This window comes from Delphinapterus leucas, chromosome 13, assembly GCF_059928025.1.
Source record: "Delphinapterus leucas isolate spDelLeu-1000000601 "Yukka" chromosome 13, BTC_Dleu_Yukka2, whole genome shotgun sequence".
In the NCBI taxonomy this organism is placed as follows: domain Eukaryota; kingdom Metazoa; phylum Chordata; class Mammalia; order Artiodactyla; family Monodontidae; genus Delphinapterus; species Delphinapterus leucas.
In genome coordinates this window covers 7125871-7141106 of record NC_143141.1, presented here as the reverse complement: position 1 = coordinate 7141106, position 15236 = coordinate 7125871, and the positions used below count along the sequence as shown (strand labels likewise).

Here is a 15236-nt window from a genome sequence, read left to right as displayed (position 1 = left end):
ATTTTTCTTTAAACTTTTGTGTTTCTGTTCTTTGGATTGTGTAATTTCTATCATTCTATCCTCAGTTTCACAGATTATTTTGCAGTGTGTAATGTGCTATTGAGCTTATATAGCAATCTTATATCTCAGCATTTGTATTTTTCAGCTCTAGTATTTCCATTTTTTATAGTTTCAATTTCTCCCTTGGGGCTGTCTATTAATTCCAAGACACCACACTTTCCTTTAATTCTTTGGACATAATTTCATTTAATTCTCTAAACTTACTTATAATAGCTGCTTTGAAGTCTTTCTCTGCTAAATGCAACTTCTGGGCCCACAGGAAGACAATTTTTATTGACTATCTTCTATCCTGAGTAAAGGTCAACAATTCCTCTTTCTTTGCATGTCTAGTATTTTCGGTTAACACTGGATATTTTACATAACATGCTGTATCAACTCTGCATTTTGTTGTAGTCGTCTGAGGATTACCGGGTTTTGTTTTAGGAGGCAGTTAACTTTCCTGGATTCAGCTGCATCAACTTATCATTTGCTGGGTTATATTTCTGAATATGGACAAATGATTTGCTAGTACTGGCCCATCTCTATTTGCACCAAAAGCTTGGACTCAGTATCAGCCATGGCTGCTTGCTTGAAAGGATGGCTTTGCTTGGGTAAAACACCTGCTGCACCAGCCCCAACTGAAGCTTCCATCTCATCTTAACCACAGTTGGCCAACTTATCCTCCCTTCAGTCCTCTGAATTCACCTTCCAATGGCACTTCCTTTAGTTGCAATGGTAACCTGGAAATAAACTTTTGTCCTTTACTATCTTAAAGTGATTATCAAGGTTGCACTTCTGCTGGAGCTGTTCTTCACTAGACATATATCAAGAACTGAGATTCACAGATTTACCATAAACCCTGAAAATAAAACCAAAATCCCAAAGGCTAGAGATACATTTGCTGCCTCCCTGACATGTAACTTTGTAGTAATTAAGTCTGTCTTTTGTCAGAGACACACTGCCAGGTTGTTAGCACAAAGATCAATACCGTGGAGAAGAATCTAGCTTCAAAGGGCAACATAGGTCTACTGTCAATCAGAAATACTAGACTTGTAATTCACAGTCCTTAAGGCTCAATCACTACTGATAGAAATTACCTCAGAAGAATAAAAGATCAAGGGATCAGAGAAAAAGTATCAGAAATACGAGTAGGGAATGTATTTAGTGAAGCAAACAAGCAGCAAAATGAATTTCCGGGCTTGGTCCAACAAACGTTGGCTTCCCATTCTTGGACTCATCCCCACACCCAGCTTAATACTCAATCTAATATGAAAACATTTTGTTTTAAAGGATGACTGGTTGGATGAATGGATGGAAGGAAGAAAGGAAGAGCAAGCTACATCCCTGTCTATTAAGCTGGGTTAATGTTTCTTCAGTGTTTCTAAAACAAAGATGATTAAAAAGCAATACAGCAGGAGAAAAAAACATTTTTATTAGATAATAGAGAATGCTATAGGCATTAATCTCATCACAAGTTCTTTAAAACTTTAAAATCTCTTAAGGGGTTTAAAATTCAAAAATTCATGAAAAAAGTTACAACTTTTATTCTTTGGCTCCTTAAAGACCTCAAGGACAACTTAAGCTACTGTTATTAGGTTAGCAAACCTTATTTCGTGTCACTAGAGGAAGTAATATCAGACCTTTCCAACCAAGACACAGAGATTAAAATTATTACAAAATAAATACATACAAAACATGCACCCTTTCACTAACACCATTTATATGCACCATGCATATTAGGGCCCAACTGCTAATCACTATTATTATGGTTATAATAATAATATAGTATCTTCCTACTTAAACTGTCATTTTAAACATTTCCTCTTTATTCACCAATTCATAAAATTCTATTAGTTTGTTTATATATTTGTTCAGTGCCTAAGGCATATTATTCAGCTAACCATCTGCTAATAGTAATCTAAATTAGTGTTTCCTATCCAGATCCAGTTGGAAACTTGGTCTTTTAAACTGAACTGGTTTATTATGAAGTGGATTGCTACATTTAGACTATCTACAACTTGAGGGAAATGTACTCTGTCCGCAGGTACTAATCACAATGATCTTACTTTATTCTTCAGAAAATCCCGTACACAGGTAACTATGTTCAGTATCCTGTGACAAACCATGAAGGAAAAGAATATGAAAAAGAATGTGTATGCGTGTACCTGAATCACTTTGCTGCATGGCAGAAATTACCACAACACTGGAAATCAACTATACTTCAACAGAATTTTTAAAAATCCCATAAATTTACATTTATTATCTCCAGAGCCAACCTACACAAACAAATACCTTAGGCAGGAGAGGTTCATTCTGACAAACTGCACTGGCGTCCTGCAGAGCCTGTTCATAGTTCTTCATGGATAAATACGACTCTGCTCGCAGCAGCAATAACGAACTATCACCAGGAGCTGAAAGGCATGAGGCATGGAAATAAATAAAACTGACTGCATTTTTTAAAAATGATCTTTAAGTCATTAAAAATATTAAATTAGAAAACAAACATAAAGGTAAAATAAATAACACCTCCTCTAATCATATGCAGAGTTTCGTAGTTTGATAAGTATATGTTACATAGCTTTTCTCAGGAAATCGAAAGAGAATGAGTAAGGTTTCAAAATGCACCCGGAAAAACAGACTGCTACCCACACACTAGCTGTAACATAACCTCTACTGAGTAGATGCTGAATCATCTTAATGTTATAACTAGGTATTTAAAAAGAAAAGATTTAGAATCATTTTCTTGAAAGTACACAAGGAAATTCACGCTTAAAAACAGAAAAGTAAAACATAATTTGTTTTTCTATGCAACTGAGCGGGTGCAGATTCGTACCCATAATATGTTCAGGTAAGTGGGAAAAGAAGGGAAAACAAATCCTCCTTTTCCCAGGATTCTTCAAACGGAAGAGGTCTTGAGCATTACAGTACTCATATGCTACTAAGGACCTAAGAACAGCTTACAGAGACGCTAACAGTGCTCTCACTATGAAGTGATGACAGTGTATGAAGTTGTTGATTAGGCAGGGTACCATGGAAACGTGACAAAGCCGGAGCTCAAGAAAGCAGAACCATCATGGCCATGTTTCTAGGCCACTGGACAGAGTTCACTCTACCCATATTCACTGTAGTCTTTGAAATAGGGCTGAAGTGTGCATTTTAGTTCATCAATAAAATTCTGGGCACCTAAAATGTGTTCTCATCTCTCCACTTAAGACGAATTTTTGACCTGCTCCAAATCCTTGATCTTGACCTTTTTCTCAAAGTAACCACTTGGTACTTTCCAAAGGCTACCACATCTCCTCTTTGTTTACAGAGTTAACTGGTCAAAGGTGCAGGCAAGGCATGGGGAGCAGGTATTAACTATGTTACTGCTACAAATGTATAATATAGAGAAGGTATGACAAGGAAAAAGGTGGGAAAAGGGAAAAGTAACAGCAGGAATGGAGGAGCCAAACAAGAAAAGCCGAATTTTTTAAAAAGACACTGACAGGCTGGAGCAGAGATTAACAACTTTTTCTGTAAAAGGCCAGACATTAAATATTTTAGGCTTTGCAGGGAAAGAGGTCAACTTGAGGGTATTATGCAGGTATTTGTATAACAAGAGAGAAAACAAATATTTACACCTTTTTTATTGACAAACTGCAAAATATAGTAATTTAGTTTTTTTGTAGTATAGGTCTACTAATCAGAAAAATGGAATTCTCTTAGAGAAGACAACATTTTCCTCAATTCAGGTTCAAAGTTAGTGTTCCCTGTCATCAAAATTGATTGAAAATGTTCACCTATTGATCTGTAATGAGATTTTACATATTCACCTTTGAAAAGGCACACAGGTACTATGGAATACTGATGTGAATCCACATGCATATAATTTTAAATTGAGCATTTCACTGCCTGGAAAGTGTTTATAGAATTCTATTAGATTCTTTTTTTTTTTTTTTTCGGTATGCGGGCCTCTAACCGTTGTGGCCTCTCCCGTTGCGGAGCACAGGCTCCGGACGCGCAGGCTCAGCGGCCATGGCTCACGGGCCCAGCTGCTCCGCGGCATGTGGGATCTACCCGGACCGGGGCACGAACCCGTGTCCCCTGCAGCGGCAGGCAGACTCTCAACCACTGCGCCACCAGGGAAGCCCTCTATTAGATTCTTCTCATGATATTTGCCCCTTTAGTATGTCAATATACACTAAATATAATCGCAGATTAATCATTTTCAACTGAATATTAGATGAAAGCCCCTCAACTGCATGGTTGAATGCATTTTGAAATACAGAAATCTTCTTTGGAGACTTTTGGAAATCTAAAACAAACAAAACAAAACAAAACAAAACCGCTGCTGGAAGTACAGTTTGAGCTTGGGAAACATACCTACAAAGGCATTAAAACAAGCGGGTATTAAATTTCATAGAATGCTCTTTCAGCATCTATTACATGCAGTATATCTCCTCCCTGTTATTACAGTGAACCACGTTGAAAGATTTGTCTAACGTTGAATTATCCTTACATTCCTTGGATAAGTCTTCCTTCCTGACCTTAACTCTTATTACACTGCTGGATTCAAAATATTACTAAGAAGTTTAATTAAGGTTTGCGCATCTATGTACATGTCAGACCAGTCTACAAATTCTTTCCCCGCGCAAGCTCTACCTCGTAACAGTAACAAGATTATTCTAACCCTCCAAAATGAGATGGAAATCTTTCCAAAATTTTTTATGAGCTATCGATAAAATAAGATGGGAGTTAATCTTCCTTGAAAGTTTGTTAGATCTTGCTTGACAGTAGTGCCTCTGTTCAGAAGAAAATCCCTGAGTTCAATTTCTTTAATGGTTTTTGGTCCATATCAGTATTTTACTTCTTCCTGGATCAATTCTGGTAATTTACAGTTCCCTTAAAATTGTTCTTTTCGTATTGATTTTAAGATCTGTTGTATTTATATCTGCAGTTATACTTTCCTTCATTCCTGATGCTACTTGTGCTTTGCATTTGTCTTCATCGCACTTGCCAAACGTGTCTGTTTTACCAGTTTTATAATAAACCAGCTTCTCACTTGTTAACCGGCTCAATTTTTCCTGTTTCACTAATTTTTCTGTTTTTCCACTATTTTGTTGCTTATACTTTGTGTTAGCTCAATTGATGTTGAGTTTCCTGAGTGAAAAACACACTTCATTTACATTTATTTTTAATCTTTTTCTAATGCGTTTAAGCCTCCACTCCTCAGATTCTAAAGGCTGCTTTTACAGAAGTCTGAGGGCAATAAAATTCACTTCCCATCTAGACGCTGGATGAATCAAACTATTTTCTTTGCTGGCTTCTAGCATTTGACAACCCATTTATGAAGCCAGCACTTCATAATTTAACCTATTAAAACATTTAAAATAGATCTCAACACATTTTCTAAGCATCCAGCCTTAAGCTTAATAATACTGAGAATTTATTGAGGAATCGCTCAAAAATGAATGGAAGAAGAAAAACAATTTAAAATGTTTTGTGTAGAGGAGCTAAATGGAAGAAAAATGTTTCCTCCAAAAAAACTAACACAAAATTTCAGAGAGTTTACCGATTAACCCCTGTACAGGCAAAAGATTCAGAAGAGGACAGCCTGAGAACAGGCTTTGTGAGAAGAGAAGAGAGATTGTAGTTTGTGTTTAGGGCTGATCAAAGGCTGTTCTCCTCCAATTGCCACCCAGGGCCACTGTGGTGCTGGGAGCTGGGGTTACTGCTGGACAGTCTGTCCAGTGAGTGGGCAGTGGAGAGAAGTAGAGACCTATACAAGTGCTACTTTAAAAGGGCTGAATGAAGTGACACAAAGCAATGACAACTGGGTAGTGTTCCCAATGAATAGAAGGAATGAATAGCAATCTCCTCATAGGTTATTTGTTCAAACTAATGTAGGACTTAGAAAGTCAAGTCCATAAATCTTGAGTGTACATCTTGAACTTTACATATGTTACACCCATGTAATCACCACCATGGTCATTTCCAGGATCTACGAAGGTTCCCTTGGGCACTTTCCCAGTTAGGACACCTCTCCAAAGGGTCACCACCAGTCTGACGTCTATCACTACAGATTACTTTAGCCTATTTTTGAACTTCTTATACATGGAGTTATATAAATGGAATGGACCCTTGTATCTTTCACTCAGTATCATTCTGTGAGATTCATCCATATTATTGTAGGTCTCAGTGGTCTTTTTAAAAAATAAACTTTTGTGTAATATTATTTTGTGCATTTTACACAAAATACTCTGAATTGATTTACTTACTCTACTGGAGGGCTGTTTCTCAAATGTTTCTGGCACATATAAATAAAGCTGACACATTCTTGCATGTGTCTCCTGGTGGACATGACATTCATTTCTATTCGGTATATACTCAGAAGTGGAAACACTGTGTCAGAGGTTGTATATATGCTTAGCTTTAGTAGGTACTCCCAAACATTTAACTTCTACCAAGTGACATTTCCACCAGCAACATAAGAGTTCCAATTCCTTCAAATACTTGCCCAAACTATGTAAATGTTTAACCATGTAAATGGTTAAACTTTCATTTTAACCATTCTGGCGGGTATGTAGTAAGATCTTATTTTAGTTTCAATTTGCATTTGATCACCAATTATGTTGGGCACCCTTTCATATGTTTATTGCCCTTTTGAGATCTACTTTTATAAAGCATCTGTTGAAGTCTTTGCCTATTTTTTGGACAGACTTTGTTTTTGAACCATAGGCATTCTATCAATATTCTGGACTTGCATTCTCAGTAAGACACATATTACATATACACGCCACCTTTTCACTCTTTTAGGGGGTCTCTAAGGAACAAAAAGTTCTTCATTTTAATCAAATCAAATTTATTTTTTCTTTTATCATCCTTTTAGTGTCTTATTCAAGAAAAAATTGCCTGTCCCAAGTTCATATTCTCCTATGATTTCTTTTAGAAATCTAATTGTAATTTCAATGTATGAGGTAAGTGTCCAGGTTCATTTTTTTCCATATGAATAAGCAACTGACTCAGACTATTTAAAATACTTCTTTCCCCAGTGAATTCCACTGGCATCTTTGTAGTAAATCAAGTGTCAGTTTCTGTGTGTCTCTCCTTGGGCCAATACAACTCTTAATCGCTGCAACATTATGGTACGTCTTGATACTTTATAAACTCTTTTTCAATACTGCCTTGGTCATTCATCAACTTCCACCAAAACCATTGGCTGAGACTTTGAAATTGCATTGAGTCTACAGTTCAATCTGTAGAGTACAGATATCTTATTGATACCCAGACTTGCAAGTCATGAAAATAAAATCTTTCCATTTATTTAAGTCCACTTTAATTCCCCCCAGAAATGTTTTGTATTTTCAGTGTAGAGGTTGTGAACATTCTTCAGATATTTCAGGATTTATTCCAAGAAATTTTTTGTTCAATGGGTTGTTTTCAAATTCTGTTTTCTATTTGTTCTTTACTAAGTATTTATAATTATCATTGGTCTTTCTATATTGACCCAATATTCAACACTCTTGATAATTCACTCATAATTTATAATAGTCCAAATATTATTCTGGAGTCTCTAGGTACTCCGGCACACGATCTACAAATAATGTCTCATTCTTCCAGTTGTGATGCTCTTTTATTTTCTCCTCATTACACTCACTAGAAACTTCAGTACAATGTTGAGTGGCAGTGATGACGGTGAGCAACCCTGTCACCTAGTGAATGCGGAAACATTCAGTATTTAAGTAGGATGGTTTCAATAGATATTCTTTAACATATTAAGAATGTTCCCTTTTATTCCTAGGTTCCTGAGAGATTTTAACAGACATATGATTTTTCTCCTTTATTCTGTACATGTGGCTGATTTACAATGAACAAAAAGTAACATTCTACTTGATCATGATGTATTGTTCTTTAAGTTTATTACTAGATTCAATTTGCTAATATTCTGTTTAGGATTTTTGTACCAATGCTCATAAGAAATACCGGACAGTATTTTTCCTTTCTTACCACTGACGTTTGCGCTCACCTTTCTTTCCTCCTTTCTACTTCCTTGGGATTCGATTTGCTTTTCTTCCTCTAGTATCTTGAAATAGAAGCCTGGAGATCACTGATTTTCAACTTTCCTTTTGTAGTAGAGACATTTAAAGCAATAAATTTCCCTCTAAGCATTGTTGCAATGACATCCCATAGTTTTACATACAGGCATACATGAGCAAGATCGTGGGTTCAGTTCCAGACCATCACAATAAAGCAAGTCACACATTTTTTGGTTTCCAGAGCACATAAAAGTTTTGCTTACACTATATTATAGTCTATCAAGTGTGCAATAGCAGTATATCTAAAAAAAACAATGTGTATACCTTAATTTTAAAATATTTTACTGTTGGGCTTCCCTGGTGGCGCAGTGGTTGAGAGTCCGCCTGCCGATGCAGGGGACGCGGGTTCGTGCCCCGGTCCGGGAAGATCTCACATGCCGCGGAGCGGCTGGGCCCGTGAGCCATGGCCGCTGAGCCTGCGCGTCCGGAGCCTGTGCTCCGCAACGGGAGAGGCCACAACAGTGAGAGGCCCGCGTCCCGCAAAAAAAAAACAAAAAAAAAAACTTTACTGTTAAAAAACATGCTAGCCATCAACTGAGCCTCAAGCAAGCCATCATCTTTTTGCTGGTGGAGGGTCTTGCCTTGATGCTGATGGCTGCTGGCTGATGAGGGTGATGGCTGCTGCAGGTTGAGGTGTCTGTGGCAATTTCTTAAAATAAAACAATGAAGCACGCCACAATGATTGACTCCTCCTTTCATAAGCAATTTCTCAGTAGCATGCAGTGCTGTTTGACAGCATTTTACCCACAGCAGAATGTCTTTCAAAACTGGCATCAATCTTCTCAAACCTTGCTGCTGCTTCATAAACTAAGTTTACAGAATAGTCTAAGTCCTCTGTTATCGTTTCAACAATCTTCACAGCATCTTCACCAGTAGATTCCATATCAAGAAATCACTTTTTTTTTTTTTTTTTGGCAGTACGTGGGCCTCTCTCACTGTTGTGGCCTCTCCCGCTGCGGAGCACAGGCTCCGGACACGCAGGCTCAGCGGCCATGGCTCACGGGCCCAGCTACTCTGCGGCATGTGGGATCTTCCCAGACCGGGGCACGAACCCGTGTGCCCTGCATCGGCAGGCGGACTCTCAACCACTGCGCCACCAGGGAAGCCCAAGAAATCACCTTCTTTGCTCATCCTTAAGAAGCAACTCACCTACTAGTTTTATCCTGAGATGGCAGGAATTCAGTCACATCTTCTGGTTCCACTTCTAATTCTAGTTCTCTTGCTGTCTCCACCACATCTGCAGTGACTTCCTCCATGAAGTCTTGAACCCCTCAAAGTCATCCATGAGGGTTGGAGTCAACTTCTTCCAAACTCCTGTGAATGTTGACATTTGTACCTCTTCTCATGAATCACGAATGTTCTTAACAGCACCTAGAATCGTGCATCCTTTCCAGAAGATTTTCAATTTCCTTTGCCCAGATCCACCTGAGGAGTCACTTTATCTGGCAGCTATAGCCTTACGAAACGTATTTCTTCAATAGTAAGACTTGAAAGTTGAAATTACTCCTTGATCCTTGGGCTGCAGAATGGGTATTGTGTTAGCTGGCATGAAAACAACATTAATCTCTTTGTACATCTCCATCAGAGCTCTTGGGTGACCAGGTGCATTGTCAATGAGCAGTAATAGTTTGAAAGGAATCTTTTTTCTGAGCAGCAGGTACCCACAGTGGGCTTAAGATATTCAGTAAGCCATGTTGTAAACAGATGTGTTGTCGTCTAGAGTTCGTTGTTTCACTTATAGACCACAGGCAGAGTAAATGTAGCATAATTCTTAAGGGCCCTAGGATTTTCAGAATGGTAAAGGAGCACTGGATTCAACTTAAAATCACCAGCTGCATTAGTCCATAACAAGAGAGGCAGCCAGTCCTTTAAAGCTTTGAAGACAGGCATTGACTTCTCCTCTCTAGCTATGAGTCCTAAATGGCACCTCCTTCTAATACAAGGGTACTTCGTCTACATTGAAAATCTGTTGTTTGGTGTAGCCATCTTCATTAATGACCTTGGCTAGACCTTCTGGATAACTTGCTGCAGCTTCTACATCAACACTTCACCTTGTGCTTTTATGTTATGGAGACAGCTTCTTTCCTTAAACCTCATGAACCAAACTCTGCTAGCTTCAGAGTTTTCTTCTGCAGCTTCCTTACCTCTCAGTCTTCATAGAACTAAAGAGAGTTAGGGCCTTGCTCTGGATTAGGCTTTGGCTTTAGGCAATGTTGAGGCTGGTGTGCTCTATCCAGACCACTATAACGCTCTGCATATCAGCAATAAGGCTGTTTCACTTTATCATTCATGTGTTCACTGAAGTAGCTCTTTTAATATCCTTCAAGAACTTTTCCTTTGCATTCACAGCTTGGCTAGGTGTTTGGCACAAGAGGCCAAGCTTTTGCCCTGTCTCAGCTTTCAACATGCTTTCCTCGTTAAGCTTAAATATTTCTAGCTTCTGATTTAAAGTGAGATGCATGACTCTTCCTTTCACTTGAACACTTAGAGGCCATTTTAGGGTTCTTAATTGGCCTAATTTCAATACTGTTATGTGTCAGAGAACAGAAGTCCCGAGGAGAGGGAAAGAGTTTGAAATAATCAATATTCTCTTATATTTATTCATGTATTTACTCTGTCTAGTGATCTTCATTCCTTCCTTTAGTTCCATGCTACCATCTGCACCATTTTCCTTTAACCTGAAGAATTCCGCTCAGTACTTCACGCAACTGTGATGGCAATACAAGTCCTTCCTATTATTTACCTGGATTTAAGCATCTTAATTTTGCCTTCATTTCTGACAGATATTTTTCATCTGGGTAAAGAATGCCAGGTAGGTGTTTTCCCCCCTCTTTCATCACTTTCAAGATGTTACTCCATTATCTTCTAGTTTTAATAATTTTGTTGAAAAGTCAGCTATCAGTCTTATTCTGGCTCCTTTCAAGGAAATATATCCTGCCTTCTCTAAGTGCTTTTAAATGTCTCTTTATGTTTGATTTTCAGTAACTGGGCTGTAAGATACTTAGATACGTTTTGTTTGTTGTGTGAAGTGAATGCTTGTGTTTATCCTGTTGGGCTTACTGAGCCTCTTGGTTCAGTGACTTAAAGTTTCCCATCAGATCTAGAAAATTCTCAGCCATTTTTCCTTCAAATATTTCACTTGCCCCTTCTCCCTCTCTCCTCTTCGGGGGCTCGTATTCCACAGATTTTAGAACTTTTCTCTGTGTCCCCCATTTCTCTTATGCTCTGTTTTTTTTCTCTGTGATTCGGCTTGGATATTGTCTATTGGCTTGTTCCTGAGTGTTCCCATCCTGATTTCGGATGTGTCCAGCCTGTTTTCGAATCCGTCTAATTCTCAACTTCAGATACCGTATTTTCCAGGGCTAGAATACCCATTTGGCTCTTTTTAATAGACAGTTATCTATTGAGTTACCTTTTCACATGCTTATTTCTGTTTTAACATACAGTTATTTTGAATTCCACTCGCAACTTATTGGCCAAAATTAGTCACATGGCTCTACCCAACCACAAGCAGGCGAGGAATGCAATCGTACTTGTTTGGAGAGGCTATAAAGATACAAACATTCGGGGAACAGCATTAATGATTACCACCCTTGGCTACGGTCACAAAATAACTAAGGGTCAGCCTGGGTCTAAACACAGGCATTTCCGAATCCAAATATTTGTAACCTTTTTACTATAACAAAACCTCTCTTGGGAGCTAATTCATTACTAAATTAACTTTTTTCTATAAATTTTTAAACTAGGGAAACTTGGCTTTCTTTTCCAATCTTTGAGTGGAAAATGGATACTGAATAAAGTTCTCATGATGAACTGACTGCAATAATCCATGTTTTTAAAACTTTTAAATTGAGGTCTAATATATAAATGGAAAATACAATGAATTGTCACAAAGTGAACACACCTGTGCATCCATCGTCTAGGTCAAGGAGAACATTACCACTACCACTCAAGTCCCTCCCATACTTACTCACAATAACATTCCCCTTTTTCTTCCCCAAGGTAATCACTGCCCTTACTTGCTTCTAACATGCCATAGTAATTCTGCCTGTTTGGACTTACAGATAAATATAATCATGTATTAAAAATGCTTTTGAGTCTGGCTTTCAATTAACATTATGTGATTCATCCACACTGTAGTATGTAACTGAAGTTGGCTTATTTTCTTTCTATGTAGTATTCCACAAAGGCATCACAATATGTTTACTTATTCATTCTGTTCCTTTTGGACATTTGAGCTCCACTTTAGGGCTATCTCTAATGATGTATATACGCTCTTGTACACCCCTGTATACGTTTTTTCAGTGCACATATGCTTGTACCTCATTGAAGGTGCTTGGCCAAAGGTCATCATTAACATTTTCAGATACTGCCAAACAACGTACCAGGGGTATAACTATGCAGACCCATCAGCCGCATACAATAGTCCTCCTTTTCTAAATCTTCTCCAAGAGTTGGTATTGTGATCTGTTACATTTCCAGCAATTGTTTTTTAAGGTTCTGTACTTGTGCTGTCTACAACAGTAGCCGTTGGACACATGTGGCTAGTGAAAACAAGAGAGAGGTCTAGGGCAACAAAGGAACCGAGTTATTTTTTATTTTAACTGGTAGAATTTTTAAAAACGGATACTCTTCAGTTAGAGGATAACTTTTAAGTTAATTTGGAACGACACCAACATGAGAATCCACTTTTTCAACTCTAAATTTTAAGAAATCTAAACACAGAGGAAGTACTTCTGATGAAAATTTAGTATCCAAATCGGGGTGGGTAGCAAATGTAAAATACACAATGAATTTCGAAGATTTACTGAGAAAGTAAAAGCTGGATTTTTTTACATTAAAGATATGTTGAAATAACATGTTGAAGGTATAGGGTTAAAAATATTTTTTAAATGAATTTCACCTGCTACTTTTCACCTTTTTTAAATGGGTTAATAGAAAACGTAAAGTAACATATGTGGCTTACACAGTATTTCTACTGAATAGTGTGGCTCTACACCATATATACTGATACATAAATAATTGAAAACTAAAAAATACACAGCCTGTTAAAGTACGGATATGTTGGTTTCAAATATGGTACCAATTATTTGTTACATAAAGCAATTTAACTGCCCGATTCCAGCAGAGAATCTCCCAATTTGGATACAGGTGTGCCTTCTAAAAGAGAAAACCTTAACCCTAGTTTACAATAAAATGCATAATGACTAGAGCACACAATAAGACTCTTAGTAACAAAATATTAAACCAAGGCTTCTTGACTACAGATTTAAGTCATGCACACACAACCCTGTTTCAAAACCAGCGAATTCAGAAAACAAATCACCCTCCATCCACACATTCTCCACCCCAAACAACTGTCAACAGAGCATACTCATTCAGAGTCAAACGCAATGACCAGGACCGAAGTTTGGGCTTCCTTTAAATTATATATTCTTAACAGGTGGTGGCTGGGCGGGAAGCGGCTGGTGCTGGTCACAGACTCTAGTTTAAAAGATAAAATAAAATAAACCAGACTACTAGTTAGTATATAACCATCTAAAAAGCTAATCACACCATTACGACATTTAACGGCCTTTGAGAGAGAAGGGAGGTCAGGGCCAAACAGTGGAGTGTAAGAGCATCCTTCCTGGATGCACCAGCTGAACCCCCAAAGCAAACCCTGCCCCATCACAAGGCTATCTTCTTGTGATAGCCCGGGAGTGTTACCTTCTTGTAACACACGAGGGTGTTAGCTATTTGCATTTCCCTGCAAGACGAATTAAAACCCTTGGCCCTCCCCCCACTCCTATACGGCTGAGATAGGGTGAAAAGCAGTGCTGGCTTCACAGGGCAGCTCAGGAAGGCCACGGAGGTCCTGGAAAAGACAGCCCGCAGGTGCAACTGGCCCCTACTCTTCGCTCACCGCCTCCAGACAGCACAAGAGCCCCGCCGGCCGAACCCAGCTCTCCCGTCCCGGCCCTGCCCCTCAACAGGCGAGCGTGTAGGTGGCCCAGCCCCCGCGCCCGCTTACCGAGGTCCAGGGCCTGGTGGCACTTGAGCAGAGCGGCCTCGGGCTGCTGTTGGCGTTGCAGGCTCTGCACCTGGCCCGCCAGCTTGCGCGTCCGGCACTCGGCCGGGAAGCACTTCTCCAGCAGGCCGCTCAGCACCACGTTGACGCGGCGCACCGGCGGCCGGCCCGGCCCCGGCTCAGCGCAGCGCCTGCACACCGTGAGCCCGCACGGCAGCGTCACCGGCTTGTGCAGCAGCCGCTGGCAGCGCGGGCAGTCCAGCAGGTCCCGAGGCGCCGCGGGCACCGAGGCCGACGACCCCCCGCTCGGCGCCTCCCCGGGGGCGCGGCCCGGCTTCCCCACCGGCGACCGCCGCTCGCGCGGGCCCGGGACGCACGCCAGGCCGCTCGCCAGCTCCCCCAGCTCGTCGGGCCGCAGCGCCCCGAGCCGCGCGGCGCCGCGAAACGCGCCCAGGGCCTCGGGGAGGCGGCCGGCGCGGGCCAGCGCGACCCCCAGCCGCAGGCATAGGCCGCGGTCGGGCCGCGCCAGGCCGGCCAGCGCGGAGCGGAAGAGCTCGGCCGCCGTCTCGTACTCGCCCGCGCGGAAGGCCTCGTCGCCCTTCTCCACCCGCTGGGCGAGCGGCTCCCCGCAGTCGCAGCCACGACAGGGGGGCGGCGGCGGGACTGGCTCGGGGCTCATCACCGCGGGGCTGCGGCGACTAGGGCCGGAGGGAGGAACGGAGAAGGGAGGATGCTCGCTGCCCGGGCCCGGCGACTGCAGCGCGATCGCCGCCTTTGCCGGGAGCTACGCGCGTCTGTGGGTGGGCGGTGCGCGGCGGGCCGCGCGACCACCGCCGGGGGCGGGCGCGGGGTGGGGCCGCGTCTCCCACGCGGCGTGGGCGGCCGGGGGCGGGGCGGGCACGGTGGGCGCGGCCGAGCCCCGGCCCGCGGGGAACGCCCTCCTAGCTCCCCTGGCTTAGGCAGCCGGGCCGCAGGCCGGAAGGCGGCGACCCCTCCACGTTCGTTCGGCGTCTCCGCAAACCCTCTCCCTCCTCGCCCCGGGCGGCCCCGGGCGGCCCCGCGCGCGCGTCTGCGTTCGCGCTCGTCTCCACGCGCCCTCCTCCCGCGCG

General features: G+C 41.5%; 1 protein-coding gene across 1 annotated transcript in view; it reads right to left on the bottom strand.

Moving 5' to 3' along the window:
• Positions 1–15114, bottom strand: part of LONRF2 (LON peptidase N-terminal domain and ring finger 2) — a 59136-nt gene extending 44022 nt beyond the window's left edge. The window contains 2 exon segments of the mRNA XM_089922640.1: positions 2332–2450; positions 14131–15114. Of these exon segments, the coding sequence (XP_089778766.1) occupies positions 2332–2450; positions 14131–14806 (795 nt within the window). The 5' untranslated portion in view covers positions 14807–15114.
• Between the last annotated feature and the right edge of the window lie 122 nt (positions 15115–15236).